This window comes from Cucumis melo, chromosome 1 (genome assembly GCF_025177605.1).
Source record: "Cucumis melo cultivar AY chromosome 1, USDA_Cmelo_AY_1.0, whole genome shotgun sequence".
Taxonomy (NCBI): Eukaryota; Viridiplantae; Streptophyta; class Magnoliopsida; order Cucurbitales; family Cucurbitaceae; genus Cucumis; species Cucumis melo.
The window spans coordinates 32,867,217-32,890,446 of record NC_066857.1 but is presented as its reverse complement, the minus strand read 5'-3'; the positions used below and the strand labels follow the sequence as shown (position 1 = coordinate 32,890,446).

Here is a 23,230-nt window from a genome sequence, read left to right as displayed (position 1 = left end):
ATGAGGTATTTTCAAATATAACATAATTAACCAAAATATAGTAAAATTTCATATTATATATCGATGATAAATATTAATAGATATTGATAAAAGTTTATCAATGTTCATCGTTAATAGAATTTAAAATTTTGCTATATTGTACAAATATTCAAAGTAGTTTTCCTATTATAATAATTTCCTCTACGATGTATGTTAGGGCAGATTATTTCGTCACAAGGGTGAATCAACCATGATTATGTATCAACTAAAATGCAATGTAATCTACAATTTAGTTAGACACACACCATGTCAAAGTAATTACTATTTCTTTTTCAAAATCTCTCATATAAAAGCACTTTAATTTTTTAAACTTCTAAATAAAAAATACCATAAAAATTAAACGTAATTCAACATTTTACAACACATTCGAGAGACAATCTAATTAATCAATACATCCTTTAAAGTTTGACTTTCTAACCATTTTTTTTTTTGTAAAAAAAAGAAGACTTTATAACCATCCTAACCCTAATATACAAATGGTCTCTTTTGAATTTAAAAACTGCCATATTTTAGTCTCTAAGAATGAAAGGGAAATTATTTTAATTTTTAAACATTGTCAACTAAAATGTTAGAGTATGAAACTTTAATTGCAACTTAAGTCAAAGCATAAAAAAAAAAGAAAAAAAATTGTATTTTTTGTCCTTTTTAAGTTATTGTTGTCACTCTACGCTATTTATTTATTTATTTATTCATTTATCATTATCAAATGGTCAACGGTATTAAAACAGATTTAGTCCATTTTTTTTCATTTTTAGGATAATCTTGAATCCATTTTGATTCTCTTTAGAAAAAAAAGTTGCTAATATGAAAATGACAAGAAAAAAAATGATGTAAAGATAATCTTAATATTATTATTTTTTTTCTTTTAGAGAATATGAATCTTATATTTTAATTTTGTGTCTTCATCTCTTTTTTTAATTAACAACATCATAAAAAGAAGAAGATATTGTTTTTGTTTTCCTTCATATATTTATATTTATAGATCGATCAACCTTAACCTTAACAATAATATGTCAAGAAGCTGCGAAGGCAAACTTGAAGATGATTTTCCCTTTAAATGAGGGTAGCATCTAATTGTAGGATATGGTTAGAATTGAAATTTTGGAGTTGTTTCTCTCATCCTCATCCATAAAATTTTAAATACTTAAAAGGTTTTTCTTGAGTGAAAAAAAATAGTAATTTTAAAGGGATTTTTTTTAAAATATAACAAACCGGCAAAATATTTATACTATATAGAATAATTTTAAAAACGAAAAAATGCCACAAACCTACAATGGAAAATAATGCTCCAATCAACACACGATTAATCGGCCACACGCAATGTGTAATTCTTCTTCTTAACGATCATGATACATGCTCGTGTAGAAAATAATATACGATCGTGTAGGTAGTATCAACATGATCATGTAGTTCCTTTTAGTGATGATAACAAAATGCTTCAAATCTAAATGATCGTGTTAACCACACTAAATGATTGGGTTGACTATGATACACGATCGTCTACATCATATCAACACGATCATGTAGTATTTTTAAACGATGGGAAAATGACTTCAAATCTAAACAATCGTGTTGACTAGATAAACGATCATTTAAATCATATCCACACAATCTTGTAGTTCTTTCTAAACGATGGAAAAAAGGTTTCAAATCTTGTTGACCATGATAAATGATCGGGTTGACTAGGTAAACGATCGTTTAGATTATATCAAATATCATATCAAAGTGATATTTAAACGATCTTGATATCCTAGAAGAGGAGATAGAAGAAAGAAAGAAAAAGAATATGAATGAAAATAGAAGAAATAAAACATGGAAGAAGAGCTGAAGAAATTTGGAAGAGAAAATGAATAAATTGCAAAGAAGAAGAAAGGGAAGTGACGAATCGTCTGCAATATCAAGAACAAATGTGAAATTTATGAAAATATTTTATCAATTTCTTGAGTCTTTTGATTTTGTTACACAGACCGTAAATATTTTAATGTTTTGTTATATTAAAGTATTTCAAACAAATCCATATTTTTATTTTATGAAATATTTTGAAAAGATTTGAAGATTTGGATACTTAGAAAACATGTGTTTTAATCAATTTTAAACCAGATATTGATAAGGGGAATTGTTTTAAATTACGAAGTTGCTTAAAATATTTACATATATAACAAAACGTTGCGGTATAGATATAACTAAATAGCAGTTTATTATGATCTATAGCGATTTATTACTAATAGTCAATAAATTTTTTCTATACTAGCCAAAATCCCAGATAAAACTTCAATCAATGCTATACAACCTAAATTCTTTATAATTAGGGATCAACATAATAGACTCAAAATTTAAGTTGACCTACCAAAACAAAATTAATTGACCAATGTCAGTTTGAGAAAATCTCAAATCGAAAAAATTTGGAAAAGAATTAAGGATCGACACCAATCAACCGACTGAATTTTACTTTTCTATGGTTTAAGCCGGTTTGAACATTTACCTCACCTCGAATATGATGACAATTTGTTAAAATAATCAACTCGAATAGATGGATGCATCTTTCAACGATTGAAAACTTATTGGGCCAAGAGTTCACACACCATCACAATGTTGGCCCAAAAATAAGCCCATTCCAACTCTTTACTTAACCAATATGCCCTTTTTACGTATACATTCAAAATAAAACATTTTCATCAAAAACTATTTAACTTTTAAATTATTTATATTTATATAATAAATATTTGCTTCCTTTATAAATTCTTTTCCGTCAAAATAATTTGAAGTGATTAACACTTTGACATTAAGCATAAAATCAATAAATTAGTATGATAAAGAAAAAAAAAATAAATGAAATCTAAGGGGGCGTTTGGGGGAAGGGTTGATTTAGGGAAGGGTTAGTGTTAAGATAAAACTAGTGTTAAGTTAAACCTAGTTTTATCATAACCCTTGTTTGGGGGAAGAGTTTAAAAAGATAATTTTATGATAATATGTGTTTGGGGGAAATGTTAGGTGGCAAGAGTTAATGGGGATTTTATGATAAAATGTGTTTGGGGGAAGGGTTAGGTGGGTAGGTTTATGTGGATTTTGTGATAAATTTTATTTGGGGAAATTGTTAAATGGGTTGGGTTAATTAATTTTTTATGTGGTATAATATTTTTAAATTAAATTGTAAATATCATAAAAAAAATTATTGCATACTTTTATACGAAACCCTCGAATCCGTCTTATTCTCCTATTTTATTTGTTGTATCTGTAATGTTATTAAATTAGTACATACAGTTGCCCAAATTAAAATAAATTTGTGAACATATTGTGAGAAATTTATTACAATTAATTTTTTAGAAAGAGAAAAAAATTATTGAATATTTTTAATCGGCGATAGCGAAGTCATCCAATTTTAAACCTATATAAATAGCTGTTATAACGCTTTTGGAAAATCGTGACTATTTTCCTTAATTTAAAATAAACATTACCAAGGAGGAAAATAAGTTCTTCACAATAGGAAATGCATAAATAGTCAACATCATAGACAAAAAAACGTAACGAAATAATAAACAACCCAGGTTAGTAGAAACATAAATTATCTCTCTATGTCTCGTAAGAGGACTCTACCAAATCCCTCCCTCTCATCCTCAAGCATGAGTACGAAACCCCGAAGGTCGTCCATACGAGACAAAAGATTCCTTTGCAATAACGCCCTATCCAAACTCGTAAGTCCTGACATCTCACACAATATGCGGAAAAATTTCGTGCGCACGTGGTTGTCATTTGCAAGGTTGCGTGCTGGCCACTCCGCAATTTGCCTGAGTTGCTCGTTTGTTTGGTCGAGCGCCAGATGTATCGCTTCAAGCTCGAAGTCTCGCTGACTTCCCCTCTTCCTCTTCGATCCACTTGATCCGGTCCTACCCTCTGAAGCGCGAGAAGGTCGGGATGCACGTACATCGTCCTGCGAGAGGTCAATTCCCTGGCTGTACACGGACAGGAAGTCCTCGTTTCCATCCTCCATATCAAATTTGTCATATCCGCCACCAGGCTCGTTAGACCCCACGTCCGCGAATGTCTCAGCGAAGCGACCGGTCGCCCTATTGCGACCGAATACATATGTAAGTTCGTCGTAATACGGGAATGGTTTATTCAGGAGTCCCTTCGCTGCAGGATGCGACTGCGAGCAAAATAAAAAAAAAAATCATGTATCAGTACTGATTGAAAAATTGTTAACTAAATGTACATTGTGAACATTGTGTGACGTTTAAATTATATTCCATACCCTAACCCAATTATCAAATAATTTCTACTCCGAAATGATACATTTCTCTTCATCGTTCCACCCAAAGCCACTGCACGCTAGGCCCCGCATTTCGACAATGGCCTGGAACGTTCGCTTCAGTGTCTTGATCCTACAATCAATTACAGTTGTTGCTCGTACCTGACATCCAGGTAGTTTCTTCGCCATCATGCGTACCAACTGCGCAAGGTATCCTGGGCGGAACGTACCATTATCTGATTTCCATCCCCCCATTGACACCAGCTCCATTAAACATTCCACAAGAGTCCATTCCCCCTCCTTCGTCCAAACATGTCTCGGTGCACGATTTGAGGTTGACATACTGAGAATGAGAAATTAGAAAAAATACATGGAGTACGTAAGTAATTTCACCATTAAACTCCAAAATAAAATAGGCATGATACAAATTCATGGCACGCGTACATTTCATATGCAACAGCCCATATTACTTTTTACAGTACATGTTAGATATGATAGAATTGCGACCTTCCAATCGAAAACTTGTTATATAAAATTGTCTTAGCTAAGCATTACGCAACTGCCATTTGGTGAACATCGATTCGGCTAGGTCGTTGCGCCACTGAGACTACTCGTTTGTTGTCTCAATGTACTGAATGTCTTCTGAAGCGGTGGTCGTCGCGTACGTGGAGTCCCCCTCGTCCTCGTCGTCAACGTCGTCGCAATATGTCATTTCCCTGTTGATCAAATTGTGAAGCAAGGCACATGCTAGAATGGTGCGACACTGGACTTGCAGGGGATAGTACGACTTTTCACGAAGAATGGCCCAATGACCCTTGAGAACACCGAACGCGCGCTCAATAACATTCCTTGCCGAGGAGTGCTTCATGTTAAAGTACGCCTTTGCATTTGTTGGCGCATTTGCAGCACCACGCCACTCTTGCAAATGGTACCGCTGGCCTCTGTACGGGGCGAGAAACCCCTCCGCGTTTGGATATCCCGTATCGCACAGATAATAATATCCTGTTATTAAATGGTTTATTTATGACCTTTAAATAGGTAAGTAGGAAGCGACGGTGTTTTATTATAAAGAAGATATACCCTTTGGCACTTGTAGTCCATTTTCTCGTGAAATCGCATCACGTAGGATCCGCGAGTCTGCTGCGGATCCTTCCTAACCGGCGAGGACATAAACGAAATCCCCTTTCGTGTCACAGACCCCCAGAACGTTTGTGGCAATTTCCCCCTTACGCGTTCTGAATGTAGGCCGATCTCCTGCGGGGACGTTGACCTTTATGTACGTCCTGTCTAACGCGCCAAGGCAGTTCTGCAGGTTGAAATAAACACGTTGAATTAAGTGCGATGTACGTAAAGGTGAAATATAGTCAACTTCTATGATGCCCACCTCGAAACACTTCCAACGTTGATCATTGCAGTTACTTGTTACCGGAACAGGTCCCTTTATAAACTCCTCGTACAGTCAAAGAACAGCCAACAATACGATGTTGAAATGTCGAGATACTGTCTCACCGGACCGTACAAATTCCCGTTGGATGACGTGGTTCTTCACGTCATGAGCGACGACGTGCAAGAACATTGCTACCATTTCCTCAACATCGACAATTTCAGTTGAAGAAAGACCAGCCACATTTCTAAGTAAATGGCATAGAATTGTGAATGTTCGCCTATCCATCCGCGTGTTTTGCCGACACACAAGATCTGACTCGTGTATCATGCGAAAGTAAGCAAGCTCCTTAATTCTATGGCATATATCGGGCGGTGTATGTGGGAGACGCTTATTGTTGTTCATTAATAGCTCCAACGTTAGTAAAATCTGACGTTGGGCCAACGTGAATGCAGTTAGGACTCCAATAAGTGTTTGTTCATCCATTACAATGTATGTAAAGTTCCTAAAAAACATGTACTAATTAAATTAGTACAATATTGATATATTGTGAAAAGATCTGTAAACTTAGTAATATCCGTATTTAGTAAAACCATAAACATAGAACAAAAATGATATAGGAAAATGAGTGACGAGAACATTGAAAATGATACATAAAATTAAATAAGTTGCAAATGGAAGTTTATCCTATTTTCCTAATATTTTTCAACTCAATTCCTTTTAACTAATTTTCCTTTGTGTTTTTTTTTCTTAAAACACCCCTAATTTTTAAGACTCTTTTTTTTGAAAACCGAACAATAGTTTGGAATTTGTAATTTGGAATTTTTATTTATAATTTTATTTTATTTTCAACAAATTTTACAATGTATTTTAGTTCTAAAATAAGTATTTTAAAAATAGAAATAAAATTGGTTGAAAATAATAAAAAAAATATAAACAAAACATAGAAAAGGTTAAAAGAAAAGAAAAATATAAGAAAAAAAAATAAAATCGAATAAAGACAACAAAAAGTACTTATTGAACATATTTCAATTTTTTAAGAAGTTTATGAAAAAGTTTGAAGAAGTTTCTTTTTTTTAAAAAAAAACCTAACAATAGTACTTATTGAAGAAGTTTGAAGAAGTTTATGAAGAAGTTTGAAGAAGTACTTATTGAAGAAGTTTGAAGAAGTTCGAAGAAGTTTCTTTTTTTAAAAAACCGAACAATAGTCCTTAATGAAGAAGTTTGAAGAAGTTTATGAAGAAGTTTGAAGAAGTTTGAAGAAGTACTTATTGAAGAAGTACTTATTGAAGAAGTTTGAAGAAGTTTATTAAAGACATATTGAAGAAGTTTATTAAATGTGTATTCCCTTAATATAATTTAATTAATATCAAAAGTTGTGATTATATTGAAAAAACACTATTACAAAAAAGTTGTTCATATTTCAATTTATGATGATATTTAAAAACCACTATTAGGGAAGGGTTGTTCATATGGAGTTTTTCATATGCATTACTCAAATTTAAACCGAATTATGATATTGAAATCCTCTTTATTATCATATTTTACCGAATTAATTGCATATTTTTGTTAATGCAAATTGTTATTACTATATAGAAAAAAACAGTTAAAAAACATAAAATTAATAGGATACAATATGTAAAAAAATTAAACCGAATGTTCTATATACATGTTATAAACCCAAACAAAATATTAATTATAAAATTATACAAAACCGAAAAAAATAAATAAAAAAAATACATTATAGAAAGCCTACAAACGGCCATTACAAGAGTACCTCTTGAAATATTTTCCAACTCGTTCGTCGCAACGTTCTACATAAGACAAGAAGATGATTATTATTTGTACATAACCCACAATATAGAAGGTATGAAAAAAATATTACATATACATACCTTTTATGGCGACAAATGTTACTCGAAATGAAGATTGAATCGGGAAACCGAAAGAATAAGTTTATTTTTAAATTAGTAGCCTCAGAGTTTTGATTCCATTCAAAATAATGAATGGAATTCCATCATAGTTATAGATAAAAAAAAAATAAAGGACAGAAAGGTATACAAAACATATCACAAAAACAAAACAGAAAAGGACACCAACCTAAAAGAAAAGTTGTGCATAAACATATACAAAAAGGAGAACAAAATGATATAGGAAAAGGGAAATTACAACATATATGCTAACAGTAATGAAGAATTAGCAAACAAAGAAAAAGAAAAAGAGAACTTACAAAAGATAAGTTAGAACCATAGAGAGGATACAAAGAGAGACAAAAATGCAGTGAATCAAAAGAGGAAACGCGGTAATATATAGGGGAAAGATGGGGCAAGTTGAGAGGACTTGAAGGGATGTAAACCAAAAAATAAAGACCAAAGTAATGGACTGCAACCTATCTATCAATAAAAGACAGGGAATCTCTCTGCTACAACTGACATAAAGCATAGCAAAGTCCAAAGAGTCAAAGGCTATATACTGAAACCTATACCAAAACCATACACTAAAAACAGATGGAAGAGACAACACTGGACAGAAAGGAAGACCAATACAGTATGAAAGTAAATGAAGAACGTAACAATACAGAGAGATAAGAATAGAAGGATTGTAACAAATTTTGTAACCAAATATGAAGTCAAAACCATACAATAAAAACAGATGGAAGAGACAACACTGGAAGGTTAAAGCAATAAAGACATGGCAACAATACAGAGAGATAAGAATACACTATGAAAATAATAGAACAATCTAACAATACATAGAGATAAGAATAGAAGAAATGTAACAAAATTTGTAAGAAAATAATATGTAACAAAAGAATACAGAGAAGACATACAACAATTGTACAGAGAGCTAAGAATAGAAGAATGGTAAAAAAAAATAGAACAATTGTAACAAAATTGGTAAAGAATACAGAGAAGACATAACACAATTGTAACATGGCCGGAGAAATTTAACCAATAACACAGAACACATGGGTGTAATAATACAGAACACATGGCCGGAGAAATTTAACCAATAACACAGAACACATGGGTGCCAAAGGTAAAGCAACGACATGGCCGGAATAATACAGAACACATGGCCGGAAAATGTAAACAAATAAGACAGAAGACACAACAGAATGCGAACAACTACATACATTACAAAAGAATTCAGTTGTACACAAATTCGAACTCATCATCGGCTTTAAAAAAAAAGTGGATTCAAAACTCCAATACCTCCCTACCAAGCTCCATCGGCATCCAATGGCAGAGTAAAGTATCTGTCTCATTGCCAAGCGAAAGACCGGACATCATAATGGAACCGCGAGCGGCAAGGAGTAAAGAAGGAGCCAAAACCCACGATTCCAAAAGGAAATCGTGTTCGGAGCCAACGAAATCGTCGGCTTCAACAAACACAGAAGTCCTTTCGGGAGTGAGAGAGATGCAGAGAGAGATTCGGCGTAACGAAATCCGGTTTCATCGCGAAAACGCAACGGCGGAATGGATTAAAGGATGAAGACGAAACCCTAGATTCGTTGAGGGAGAAGACGAAAGAAAACAACATGCAATCGATTCGTTGAGGGAGATGAAACAAATGGACAAAACGATAGAAAAGGAAGGAATGGATTAAAGGATGAAGACGAAAAAAAACGAAATCGACCGGACAACACAGAACCAACACAAACCCTAGATTCGTTGAGGGAGAAGACGAAACGAAACATCGATTCGTTGAGGGAGATGACAGAAAGAAGAGAAAAACGAAAAAAAATTTGATGAAGAAGGGTTGAGGAGAAGATTGAAATCGGTTTGAACGAGGAAATGGAACACGGATTGAGGGGAACGACGAAACCGGATTAACGAAAACGGGGGAAGACGCGAATCGGCGTTCGAAGGGGCGGACGAAAACGGGTTAAGGAAACCCTGAAACTAGGGTTTCCTTAACCTTGGGCCCAAACGGGGGTTAGGGTTGGGCTAACCTAAGCCCACAGTCCCAACCCTAACCCCAAACAGGCCCTAAAGTGTAAAGTTTAAATAGTATGCAGGCACATAAATGTACTAAAAAAAGTATAAAAAATAGATTACTGGGTGAAAATTGTATAAGGAGAAATGAGTAAGAGATTATAAAAAGTGGAAGATTAATCATTGATTGAATTTTGACTTCAAAAATAGTTAATATTAGGCCCATTTGTTTGCATACATACAGTCAGTTGAAAAAGCAATAGATTAGTAGTGATTTACGTTGAGCTAAGCTCATATTCACTATTTTACAGCTGAAGATAAATAGAGATATAAAAATATTTAAACATGTTTGGTTATACAATACATCTTATGTATTTTTTAAGAAACCCAGAGTCTATAAATAATATATTTCATATATCTAAGAAATAATTGTCTTTTTTCAACGATAATAATTATCAAACTATAATTTTTTACATTTGGTGTTGAAAATAATAAAGTTAAATTATAAGTTTAATAAAAAAAAAGAAAAATAAAGTTGGTTGGTTATTCGATCTTAAACTTTAAATACTTCGTTTTGGTATCATGTTGAATACATTAAAATTTAAAATATATTATAAGCGATGAAATTTATTTTAAAGTTTATGTATTTAATAGATGTTTGATGTGTTTAGTTTTTTTTTATCCTAATAAAAAATCTACGAACAATAAAATTAAATTTTTTTACAGGCTTAAATTTTAAAGTCTAATAGGTGAATAAATCTTAAAACAATGAGTCAAGAATATTAAAAAATAGAGAAATGATTACACGAACTTTATAAATTAATTTGTAACTTAGCTAAGAAGAATAGAAACATTAATTTTGTAAAAATAGTTTTAAAACTTTATGATGATATAACACGTTTTCCCGATAAGAGAATCGTGTCCCGCACTCTCTTCTTAAACGACGACGTTTCCGAATCCCATTTTAAAATTTCCCACTACGAATTCTTCTTCACAGCTTCTCAAGGACTCTTCCTCCTAAATTCTGGAAAAATGGACTTCGTTTCTTAAAATTAAGAGAATAACCATCTCAAGGTCTACACGGACAAAAATACCCCTCCTTCAACTCACTTCATTACCAAATTAATTCACTTTCTATAACACTCATCTTCCAATTATATTATTATATTTAAAAGGACTGCGCATTGTACATATTTTCTTTCAATAATTTTTCATCGATAAAACTTAAAAAATAAAAAATAAAAAATTTGTCACATGACAAACTATAGTTGAACAATTAAATATATAGTACAAATTAACGAGTGTACCCAACATGCACAGATGTTTTTCGTTTTCTTTTCCCTCAATTTATCTCTTTCTTAGAAAAAATTTGGATGTCTTAAGGTTGCATTTATGTCAAATAAGAACACTAGGAAGAAAAATAGTACTCAAAATGTTGCAATAATCCCAAACTTTGACGAAATAATAATGGATTTGATAAATAATCTGATGCCAAATTTGATAAAGTATACAATAACTATCATTTTAAAAAATGAATCATGACAGTTGATGTCGGGTCTACTAATCTTAGTTCGGGTTTAGACCATAAGTCCAATAATCTATAGTAATTTTTCTCTTTGAAACAAAGATATGAAACAAAGACATATTACGTAGCTTGCAATATTATTGTATAATTTCACCGAAAATTGGAATTTGAAGAGAGGGAAGGGCAAAATTGTCCTCTCGTTAGAGTTTAAGTGCGACATTTCTCATTGGAAGACAACACGAAAAAGAAACTTTCTGTCTCAGCGTCCATGAATTTTCTTCAAATGTCACTTCAAGGGCGTTAGCTATAAGTGCTCCTCTCGGCAAACTGTCAGAATCAAAGCTCGTCCCTTCGAAAATGGCGAACAAGCTCAAAGTGGATGAACTCCGAACTCAACTCGCTCAACGTGGTCTTGATACTTCCGGAACTAAGCCTGTTCTGGTTTTTAATCCGAATCTTTACTCTATTTTCTGTTTCAATTGCACTCTTCTCCACCTTCCGTTGACCACGATGTTCGTGTTTTGTTTTTGTCTATACAGGTTCGTCGCCTGGAGTCCGCCATTCTCGAAGAGGAAACGTTGTTGAAAGGTAAAGGTGTTGTTTCTATTGATGGTAAAAAGAGGGGGAGAGACTCGGAAGATGGTGGAAATTTGAATGGAAGTGACTTAATCAGAGATGTTGAGAAGTTACGAGAAATGAAAGTACAGGAACTGCGAGATGAGGCGGTTCGTCGGGGCATTGCTTCAACTGGTTCGAAGAAGGAGTTACTGAAGAGGATTTGTGAAGATTGTGAGAATGAGAAAGAGGAAGATGAAACTGAAGGTATATCGAATTACATACTGATTGGAGCGATTCTTCCTTTTTTCCGTCGAGAGTCACTTACATTTGATTCCTTGTTAATGTCTATTGGAGTTTCTAAATTAGTTAGTGAACCGAAGCATGCAATTCCTCCTGCAAAACTTGTGGTTATAAGCTAATTTAGTAAGTTGAACTTGGAAGAAGAATTCAATCGTGAAATCGTAGTAATTGTAAATCATGATTATGAGTTGTAAGTGTATCAGAAGTGTCGATAGTAGAGAGCTGAAAATGGTAAAATGAAAATGTTCGTAATAGAAAAATCATTTAGAAACACCAGTCACTATTTATCTATTTCTTTTGATTAGAGAAAGTTTGTTTTTCCCTTTGTTCACAGAATGTAAGAATGCAAATGTTGGCGACGGTGAGAAGATTGTTACAGCGACCAAAAAGGGTTCAGCAGTGCTGGATCAGTGGCTTCCAGATCAAATCAAGACACATTATCATGTTCTACAAGTGGTAAGTCCCAGTAGTTCTAGTAGAAATGCATAGCTCTGACTAATCGATAAGTTGATGTCAGAACGTACATTATACCTTTTTGACATATTGTTTAGTTTTCTAAACATGAACAGCAACTATTTGTTTGCAGGGTGATGAAATCTATGATGCCATGTTGAATCAGACTAATATAGGAAACAACAATAACAAGTTTTACGTGATTCAAGCACTTGGTAAACTTCTATCCCTCCTATGAACACCGTTTACTTGAGTCAATTTTCATTTAACAGTAGTAAATATTTGAAAATTAGAATTGGAAATGCTGGATCACTTGGATGAACAACTAAAAATGATACAAAAATTTTCAATCGAAATATTTTCATATAAAAACGACAATAAGTAATAGAAAATAGGAGATGGGGACGTAATGATGGTTAACATGGGGGACTTTCTTGGAGCTTATAGTAGGTTTTGGTTCTTTTGGATGTTCCTCACTAGGACGTTATACCGTTTGAAAATATCTAGCTGCTCTTTTTATAATTATTTTCAAAATTGAAAACTGGAATGAATTATTTATTTATTTCAAATGTGTGATTAAATAAATATTTTTGTGCTCTAAATGTTTCTTTCCTTAATCTTTTAGTAAATGCTTGTGCTGTCTGAGATGTTTTATGACATGTTTGTGTCATTTTCCACCCTCTGCAGAATCAGATGGTGGTGATACTTACATGGTTTATACAAGGTGGGGAAGAGTTGGTGTGAAGGGACAAGACGATATTCTAGGTCCTTACACATCAAAAGAACGTGTAATACGTGAGTTTGAACAAAAATTCTTTGCTAAAACCAAGAATAATTGGTCTAATAGAAAAGAGTTTATTTGCCACCCGAAGAGTTATACCTGGTTGGAGATGGACTACAGTGAAAGTGAAAAAGATCTATCAGTAAGTGGTTCCAATTCCAAATTTTGTCTTTCGTTGAGAATCTCAAGGTTCATGTTGTTTAATTTGGTATAAATTGATATTCTTTCCTTAGCTTATTACAAATGAAGCTACCCTGCCAAATATGTAGAAATATTGGGATTAAAATACATGAAAAATGATTCTTAAAGAAAATTTTGTTTCTGTAAAATTGAATCTTCAATTCTTTTACAGACATCTTCTAAAATAAAACCTTGCATCTAGTCACTATATGGAGCCAGTATCCCTTTCACTACTTCAAACTAATCAAAGTGGTGGTTGGTGATTACACGATGGGAAAAGATTCTCCTTGTGGATTTTCTCAGAGGATAAGAAGTAGAACCTTTGGTCTAACTTAATTTATCAACTTCTTTTGTTGCTTAACATATAAAAGGCTTTACATAGCAAAAAAGAAAAGGCAAAAAAAAAAAAAAAATAGATTAAGACATTTTAGTAGAAATGCAATATTTGCAATTTTACTTTGAAAAACTGGAGAAGGGTTGATGCCAACCCATCATTGTGCCCAAAATTTAATTATAAGAAAGAAGTGTTATTGTCCCATCTTGTCCTCATTGAGACGAGAGTTCCACATCCCACTGAGGGGCAATTTCTATGAGAAAGAGTGAACTCTGTATCCATAAGAGAATTGGAAATGAAGTACATATTATATTTCTTATGCTCCATTGTTGACTTTAGAGCAATACGGAACGTGCATCTACATCAGAGATTCAACCTCGCGAAACTCAACTTGATCCATGCATTGCAAAGTTTATCTCTCTCGTTTGCAACTTTAGTATGATGAAGCAGCATATGATGGAAATAGGTCAGTTGGCCATTTAATACTCCCAAATATATATATCATATATCTAATGGTTTCTTTTATGGATTCATTTGTGTAAAACTGCTTGAAGAAAGTTTTCGAACTTTTAACACAGAAATTGTATTTTATAGGGTACAATGCTGAAAAGTTGCCCCTTGGAAAGCTGAGCAAATCTACAATTTTAAAGGCAAGTACTTGATCCGTTGTAATTTCTTATTTGCTTATGCTTCAACAGGGTACTTGAGTTTGTCAGATATGTAGGGCATTTTTCTATATTATGTGGACTGTAAGTCTGGTGGAATTTGAATGGCAAAGTTATTTGAATTAAGTTGCTAACATTCTTGTGCTCACAGCTTCACATTGAAAAAATTGCTTGCACTTGTTTTGACAAGCTTAAGAAATTGTTGATATTCCAAGTTTTTGGAAGACCTTAAGTTGCTAACATTTTTGTGCTCATAACTTCACATTGAAAAAATACTTGCACTTGCTATGACAAGCTTAAAGAAATTGTTGATATTCAAGTTTCTGGAATCCCTTAAGTTTCACTTATTTTATGAGGGCAATGTATTTTATATAACTAATAAGATACCAATTAGAACAATGCATGCTTGGGAAATTTTTTGTTTTTTTTTTAACAAAGTTGTATCCTTGCATTTCATGGATTAAGTATCATGGAAGTGGAACTACTTAGGTTTTCTCCTAGAGGAAGGTGCTTTGAATTATGAGAATGAATATTGGCCCTTACTCAAATACGTTTAATAATTGAACACAGGTTTCCATCTCATAACCAAATGACAATGGTAGGAGTAACTCAGGTATCTTTTAAAGATTGTAAGATCTCCTCATTTTTTTCTCGATATGGGGTCCTTAACATGTTTCCTCAAAATGGTGCCTCGTTGGATTCATCATTATTGGGTCGAATTTCAATGGAACAAGATTAACCTATGTATCTTTTAAAGATTGTGAGGTTTTTCCGTCTTTTTAATGTGGGATCTTCGACAACGTTGACACAATAAATAAATATACCAGATTCTTAGTTTAGCATCCTTGTCATGGATTATTGTTATAGGATTTGGATAGCATTTTCTGCGTAGTTTTTCAATTTCTGATTATACTCTTGGTGGCACACGCACAACAAGATGGTCCAAGGTCGAAGAACATATGGTTGTCTTAGCCGGACAGTATAGTACTCTTAATAACTACATGCACTGTCTTCTTTTCAATGATGGGATATGGCTTCACGACTTTTTTATTTCTGAAAGTTGAACTTAACTTTTAAATTTGTATGTTGTGTCTATATATTTAGGGTTATGACGTCTTGAAAAGGATTGCTGATGTGATTGGCCTGTCAAACAGGAGTCTACTTGAGCAACTAAGTGGGTGAGTTTGCACGTGATGCACTGTTGTTTCTCATCTACGCATGTTCAATATTCTGAAAATCTCAAAGGATACAACAAGTCTTCTCATTATGAACCTTGATTTCTTTAATTCATTTTTTACTTCTGGATTAAAAGGTATAGCAAATGTTTCTGGCAGGGAATTTTACACTGTAATTCCCCATGACTTTGGATTTAAGAAGATGCGTGAGTTGCCTCCTCCCTCTCAGTCACATAATGCTTTAATCTGGATTGACAATTGAACCACTGCGATATTTTTTTATGGCAGGTGAATTTGTAATTGACACTCCTCAAAAATTGAAAAAAAAGTTGGAAATGGTAATGTTGTTTTCACTTTTCTATTGAAGTATCTGTCGTGAGTCTCAGCTTTCCACTATCTGGATATTCCCAAAATGTTATGATTAAATTATGAACAAAATAATAAATTATATTGAAAGAAGCATTTAGACATTTAGCTGCCAATTGATCATAAAGCCGATATTTTCATGTTCTGTAAAGGTGCACAATTTCATGTTGTTTTTTACCTCGTTCATGTAGTTCTAACTATGTTACTTATTGACTTGAAGGTTGAGGCGTTGGGTGAAATTGAGCTAGCTGCAAAATTGTTGGAGGAAGTTAATACTATGGAGGTATTACCTTACTGTAATTGTTTTCTTTCAACATAGTAGTGCATTTTAAAAAAAATTGTGAATTTTCTTACCACATCTGAAGAATGAAGCTAATGTTTATTCCTTTCCTTGCCTGAACTAATGTCCAAGTCAACTTAACTACAAGGTTAACTGTCTCAAGCTCCTTTATCTAGCTGAAATAATTTTTGAAAACTCTCATGGTTTTTTATATAGCTCATGTTTTTGGTTCTCTAGTCTCCTCTTCGCTTTTGTGGTTTGGCACATGTTATAAGTTTGTCATTTTAAATCTTTTGCTGCTATTTCTATAATCCATGTTCTTATCTAAAATTTTTGTTATGACTACTAATTTAGAACTCAACCTTTTGAAATTGCCAACTTCCTGCATTTGATGTACGTCCTTATTGTATCTGTTTTTATTAAAGTATTGGTATGTTTTAGATCTAGATTGTTGTGTTTACTTGTTTTATAATTATTCTGTCATGATTACAGGAAGACCCCTTGTATTCTCATTACCAACGCCTTCAGTGTGAATTGTCACCAGTTGACGTTGTTTCTGAGGAATTCTCCATGGTAATAATTGTATTTAAATTTGATTGTATAGTCTTTTTATTTTGGACGGATCAATAGCAGTCCTCTTGGATTCATCTCGATTTGCGCTGGCAGAAAAATAAGCTATTGGTTTCTGTATTTCTTTTATTTGGTTTTCAGGTTTCGAAGTACACAAAGAATACACATGCGAGAACACATTCAAATTATACTGTTGATATTGTTCAAATATTTAGGGTATCAAGAAAGGGAGAAGATGAGCGTTTCAAGAAGGTGCTTTGCTACCTGTGGTGTATCATTTACTCTCTTGTATTAATGAACTCTTGTCCTATTTAATCACTATTCTCTTTTACGCTGTGAATAGTTTTCTAATACAAAGAACAGGAAGCTCTTATGGCATGGTTCTCGGCTTACAAATTGGACTGGCATTCTGTCCCAAGGTCTTCATTTTTTAGTTCTGCAGTTTTTCCCGCAATCTAATGCGATTACTTAACTTTTATCTGCTGCTCCTCAGTCTAACTACAGAATGATCAATCCAAATTGAATATTTTACCAGGTTTACGCATAGCTCCACCTGAAGCACCTGTTTCAGGATATATGTTTGGGAAGGGGGTCTACTTTGCTGATATGTTCTCAAAAAGTGCAAACTATTGTTATGCATCTAAGGACGCCGCAGCTGGAGTTCTGCTTTTATGTGAGGTTGTTCTTCATCTTACTACAGACGCTGCATTTTTCTTTATTATTATTATTTCTGGTCGTGAATTTGAACTCATTATAGTATGGCATAGTTCGGAACTTGAGAATTTATGACTTATTAGTATGAATTGTTGCCTAGTACCCACCTGCTGTTGCAACCACATTTTAGGTTACATGGACAAATTCCACTGCCTCATCTGAAACCACTTAACCCAATTCCTTATTTAGGGTGTTTTAGTTATATGGTATGCATGAAACAAATGGAAGATCGAGTTTTTGTGCATCACATCAACCGGTAATCTATTTGAGCTCCTGGCTTTAAGATGTCATATTTTCTTTTCATGCTTATTTGGAAGTTGGTATCAGCTCCAAAGAGGCTCAGCTCATATTCTCTTTGAAATGCTGGATTTGAAAATGCAATTTGAGTACACAAATAGTTTGTGCTTATCTCGGGTTAAGTAGCCGTGTTAATTTTATTTATTATTTATCCGTACTGCAAAGAAGATTATGTTTGCATTTCTCTGTGATGATTGAATGTGCTAAAATTGTTTTGCTGTGAAAACTCTAGGTTGCACTCGGCGACATGGTTGAACTTCTAGATGCAGACTACAATGCTGACAAGTTGCCTGAGGGCAAGCTGAGGTTTGTTGCTTTGTCTTTTCAAGCTCATTGAGCTTGGCATAATAACAGATTGTCTTTCATTTCACCAAGTCATGATATTACTCTTAGAAATATTACTTCGCTCGAAGATCATTTAGGATCATCTCATTAAACAGTTCTAGAAAAATTGTGAAGTTCATAATGGCTCGTATAACTTTAGACCTGCTTCATAACATTTCCATTTTTTAGTCTCTTGTTTCCTCCTTTCTTAATAAAGGAAAACCAAACTGTATTTGATAGTGTTTTAGTTTTTTGTTTTTTGTTTCCTCGTTAATCCTTATTTATTGTTCTCTAAAATTTTAAATTATGCATTTTAGAAGTGACAAGAAAAAAGTAATTGTTTTGATTATCTTCTGGAGAGAGCTGAAACCAGAAATGAGAAAGTTGATTTCATTGTTTCTAAAACTTCTACACAACTTTGTAAATGTTTGTGAAAGACAGAAGAACAAAAAATAGGACTCACCAAACGCTTTTGCTTCTACAAGATTAGAAACAAAAACAGGAAACCAAAAACAAAAATGTCATAGAAAATGCATATTATGATTGAGGTCTTGGGAGTGACTGAACTCATGGCCACGTTGCTTATTTTAAAGATAACAAATCGAAACATAATGGCTAACATTACAGCACGAAAGGAGTTGGACGAACAGAACCAAACCGCTCCGAAGCTATGACGCTTGACGATGGTGTCATCGTTCCCCTGGGAAAACCAATCAAGAGTCAGCGTGGCAAGGTATGTATGGTTCCCTTTTCAGTAATTCGCAGATAAGATTTCCATGTTTTGCAACGTCTTTCACATATTAATTGATTATCGGCTATAATAGTCATCTAAATAATTGTTTCTGATTCTTGTGTCAGGGTGCCTTGTTGTATAATGAGTATATAGTATACAATGTGGATCAAATTAGGATGCGCTATCTTCTTCAAGTGAATTTCCATTTTAAACACTGACTGGCATCATAGTCATTGCCCATTTCTACCTTCAACTGCCCCACTCTTTGGTCAGTATTACTATCTTATGGTAATTAGGGGGAGAAAAAAAAAAATTAATCTTTGTAATGTAATATTGTTAAAAGTAAAAATTAAGCCTTTTTTTTCCCTCCTTTGTAGAAGTTATTGGGAATTGGTAAATACTAGGTCAAAAAAGAAAAAGAAAAAGAAGTTTAGTTGAGTAACGAGCACTTTACAATGCAATTGTTACCAACTTACATTTGTATATCTTGTTATCTATACATTATTTGAGCCATCTCTCAACAATTTATTTTTCAAGATTTTAATTTTGGATGTCATTGAAATATTTTTTTTTAGTATAATAATTGTCTGTAGTTGTTGGAGATTGAATCTTTGATCTCGAAAAGAGTCCCGATACTGTCATACCCTACTAGATTCTAATTATGTTGAGTTATAAATAGAAATGTTTGAGATGTATAGGAAATGGTTATGTTGGTAATCTTAATACGATATGATCATTGCAATTGTTATCTCAACCAAGGAAACAGAAAAGTTTGCATTTGCCCATTATTAACTGTATGAAAGGCGAAGACTCCGTTAGTGGAGTATTACGATGTTAAATTTATACAGAAAATTTGGCTAATGGGTCATATTAATTAGTGACCTAAATTGGTAAGTATTTTGATAAAGAGATTTTATGGGAGATTTGAGTCAATTTTTCACCTATATATACACTTGAATGTTCTTTATATCAAAAGATAATGACTGTCTGGGTCAAAAAAAAAAAAAAAAAAAACACTCTCTAGCTTAAGGATGCTTTCATATATATCAAAATAGACGATTTATTGCAAAAGTTTCCAAAATTTTAACCATCTAATACAATTTCCTTTTTGTATGATTGTTATCATTTATAATTAATTTAGTCGATAAAGAGGTATAAATTCATTTTTTAAACTTTGTATTGTATGAACTTACCTTTGAAGCCAAATTAAAAACGGTTTATCGTTTGGTTTTTCAAAATTAAACTTCTAAACTTTACTTTCACCTTTAAATTTCTTTTAGAAAACAAGGTGCTATCTTAGCTGAAAATTCGAATATTTCTTCTAAGTAAGTGAAAATCAAGATAGTGAAACAATTTTGGAAAAAGAAAAGAAAAGAAAGAACAATAATGGTTGGAGTAATTTTGATGTTTTTATTAGAATAGAAAGAAAAAGGGATGATGTTTGAGAATGGGGAAGATGAAGAAGAAAAGGGGAGGACATTACGTTTGAGTGAGTGATGGTGTTGGGGATGGAGAAAAAAAGATGTAATCAAATCAAAATGGACAGAGACCAAGATTTTCAAACCCAATCCAATACCCTTTCGTACAACCTTTTATTTTATTATTTACTATTTACTTATTTGTTCATTTCTATAAACAGTCAAACATCTTCATGGAACTTTGCTTGTAAAATAAATATATAAATAAATGAAAATACATAGTTATAATCTCTCTTCTCTCTTGCAATAATAATAATAATAATAATAATAATAATAATAATAATAATAATTGTGCCATTTGTAAATCTCAACACGCTTCTCTTCCGAAAGTCTCCCCTCTAGATTCCTTGCTTACCTCACTCTCAATCTATCCTCCTCTTCCACAAGATATATCTATGTATGTCTATATATATATATATATATGTATGTATATATGTATGTATGTATATATATATATGTATGTATGTATATATATATGTATGTATATGTGTGTATATTACACAAATACTCCTTTTATGGCAAAATTTGTTCGAGAAAAAAATTAGAATTTCGTCTTTGTAGTTTATAATTAAATCTACTCACGGTAGTCAATGCTATTATTTATGAAGATTTTTGGAAACTATTTATGATGTTTTGTCGAATTATAGATACTAAATTTTGACTTTTAAAAAGTTATATGGATTAAATTCTATTGTTTTCTAAATTATTGAATCCAATTAAAGTTTTATTTTTAAAAAAAAAATGAATATTTTTTTTTCCAAAGTGGATATATGGTTGAGTAGTCCGTTCAACTTACCAATAGCGATGATTATGGCTTTATTAGTTTTATGAGTTCAACTAGTTGGATTGAAGATTTAAATGTCTAATTTAGAAACGAAAATGAGTAGTTTATTGCATCTCGAAGAATTGATTTTTTAATTAACTCAATGTTACTGCCGCAATATGGCTCTCTTTTAACCATTGTTGGATGTGGATTAAACAATTTACTAGAACATGAAATGTAAAAGCAAATTGTAGAGAAATTTAACTAGTCAATCACATTCATTTGTCATAACACAAACACAAATATTCAAGAGCATTATAAAATTGATCAAGAAATAAAATAACATGCAAACCATATTAAGTTGTCAAAACAAAGAGTGATCCAAAAAACTTTTAACGTACACATGACACAAACAATTTATAATACTATTTATATTTAGCTATATGTGTCGTGTATTTCATAAAAAATAATATATTATCTAACGACGTATCCAAATATTAATAAAAAAGAAAATAAAGATAGTGAGACAATAAAAACTTCTTCCATACTCAAAATTCATCCATGAAACACGCAAACCCTAAAAACAGTACTATCTTTCCTCAACATATAATTACAACTTTCACTTCAATTTATTTTGGTTAGGGGTGGGGACTCTGACATGGAGAGCCATTGCTGATTATAATCTACTTCATGGATCTAAAGGCTGCCATTTATTCCAATAGGTTTCATAAAAAGATATCGTAATATATTTTCAATTCTTATGTAAAATTGAAAAAACACATCATTAAAATACCCTTTTGGTCACCTTTTTTAAATAAATAGTTGGTGTAGTTTTAAATGTCTAGTTTTAGCAACGACACTTCTACTTCAATTTCTTGCATAACACAGTATCATAATAATAATGAAAAGGGGTATGGCATACCATATCCCCAACACACAGACACATATTTTTTTCACTTCTCACGTTTCCCTCTCTCCAAAACAACACACCATAAATTCTGAAGTCCCTTTGTTATATAAATACCCAAAACTCATCTTCTTCTTCTTCTTCTTCTTCTTCACAAAAAAGATAAAGAAAAAAAAAATTAAACTGAACCTTTCAAAAGCTTCATTGTACTGTGGGTGAGAAAATTCTTGTTGGAGAAGCAGGGCACGTGCAAACTCACCCATTTTCTAAACCCTTTGCACGTGCTCCCCTTCTCCAACATGGCTTCCTCACCCTTTTTCTTCTTCTTAATTCTCTTCTCCAACACTTCTTCCATGGCTTCTTCTGCTTCCTCTGCATGCAGGTTATTAATATATATATATATATATATATATATATATATATATATATATATATATATATATATATATATATAATATTTCAAGGCTACTTTAATTTTCATAAACGTTTGGACCCATTGAGTAACGACGATTATGTATTTATTTTTTAGTTTATTAATTTTTAAATTTATGCATGTCTACTCCTGATTTTTCCTTTTAGAATACAAGTTTCAATTATCAATTTCAAACTAAACAATAAATAGTCTTTTAATTTTGAAGTTTGACAAAAATTCAAGTATATATTTTTAGTATAAATTAAAAAGACAATTTATTGTTTTGAAAAATGGTTATTCAATTGTTGTTTTTTAAAATTATTTTTTTAAAAAAGTATATCAAACATATTTTTATTTATATGTAAATAAAAATATAAATAAAAAATGAATCATAAACCTTCTGGTGTTAAGGAAAAAAAACATACTCTATAGTTTATTTACATATAAATTAATTTTCAAAGTTCATTTATTAGATGCAAAAAATGTAGTTTAACAATTATTAAATTTGTATGGGTTCTATTCGTTTTCTCATTCGGTTTGTCCCTTTAGTTGGGCCAGCTATCTGGGCCTGGCCCAGATACGTAAGACTTAGACATAAAGAAAGGAAAATTTTAAAAAATGAAACGCCGTCTGTGGGGATCGAACCCACGACCACGTGGTTAAAAGCCACGCGCTCTACCACTGAGCTAAGACGGCTTGATGAAGTTGAGACGTAATAATTTTATTACGTAGATGAATATCAGTTTCCAATCCTACGTTTTATGAATTGTAGTAATTAAATTCAAACTAATAATTTATATCCAAAAAA

The 23,230-nt window shown here is 32.4% G+C and overlaps 1 protein-coding gene and 2 non-coding genes across 4 annotated transcripts; 2 read left to right on the top strand and 1 right to left on the bottom strand.

The window, feature by feature from the left end:
- The first annotated feature begins 11,378 nt into the window (after window positions 1–11,378).
- On the top strand, window positions 11,379–19,386 carry LOC103492805 (poly [ADP-ribose] polymerase 2). 2 transcript variants are annotated; one of them, XM_051087377.1, is made up of 19 exons: window positions 11,379–11,573; window positions 11,672–11,954; window positions 12,325–12,446; window positions 12,577–12,658; window positions 13,131–13,366; window positions 14,078–14,204; window positions 14,333–14,388; window positions 15,508–15,581; window positions 15,738–15,784; window positions 15,867–15,916; window positions 16,165–16,227; window positions 16,717–16,797; window positions 16,936–17,046; window positions 17,138–17,213; window positions 17,330–17,472; window positions 18,038–18,111; window positions 18,757–18,862; window positions 18,988–19,094; window positions 19,127–19,386. In XM_051087377.1, exons 1-18 carry the CDS (start codon window positions 11,490–11,492, stop codon window positions 19,078–19,080), a joined length of 1,908 nt encoding a protein of 635 aa, XP_050943334.1. In that variant the 5' UTR covers window positions 11,379–11,489; the 3' UTR covers window positions 19,081–19,094; window positions 19,127–19,386. The 2 variants fall into 2 exon arrangements, with proteins under 2 accessions (XP_050943334.1, XP_008451559.2); XM_008453337.3 differs by having other exon boundaries at window positions 18,988–19,386.
- A 2,846-nt stretch (window positions 19,387–22,232) lies between these two features.
- Window positions 22,233–22,317, top strand: MIR164C (microRNA MIR164c). Its single transcript, NR_120705.1, has one exon. It is a non-coding gene; the product is annotated as a microRNA MIR164c (primary transcript).
- Window positions 22,318–23,046: 729 nt separating this feature from the next.
- On the bottom strand, window positions 23,047–23,118 carry TRNAK-UUU (transfer RNA lysine (anticodon UUU)). Its single transcript has one exon. It is a non-coding gene; the product is annotated as a tRNA-Lys (tRNA).
- Window positions 23,119–23,230: the final 112 nt, after the last annotated feature.

Excerpts from the sequence above, each read along its gene's own strand:
- LOC103492805 (XM_051087377.1), top strand. The coding sequence starts at position 11,490 with ATGGCGAACAAGCTCAAAGTGGATGAACTCCGAACTCAACTCGCTCAA. Across the intron at positions 11,574-11,671 it reads CCGGAACTAAGCCTGTTCTG|GTTCGTCGCCTGGAGTCCGC; the intron begins GTTTTTAATCCG and ends TTGTCTATACAG. Across the intron at positions 17,047-17,137 it reads AAGATGAGCGTTTCAAGAAG|TTTTCTAATACAAAGAACAG; the intron begins GTGCTTTGCTAC and ends CGCTGTGAATAG.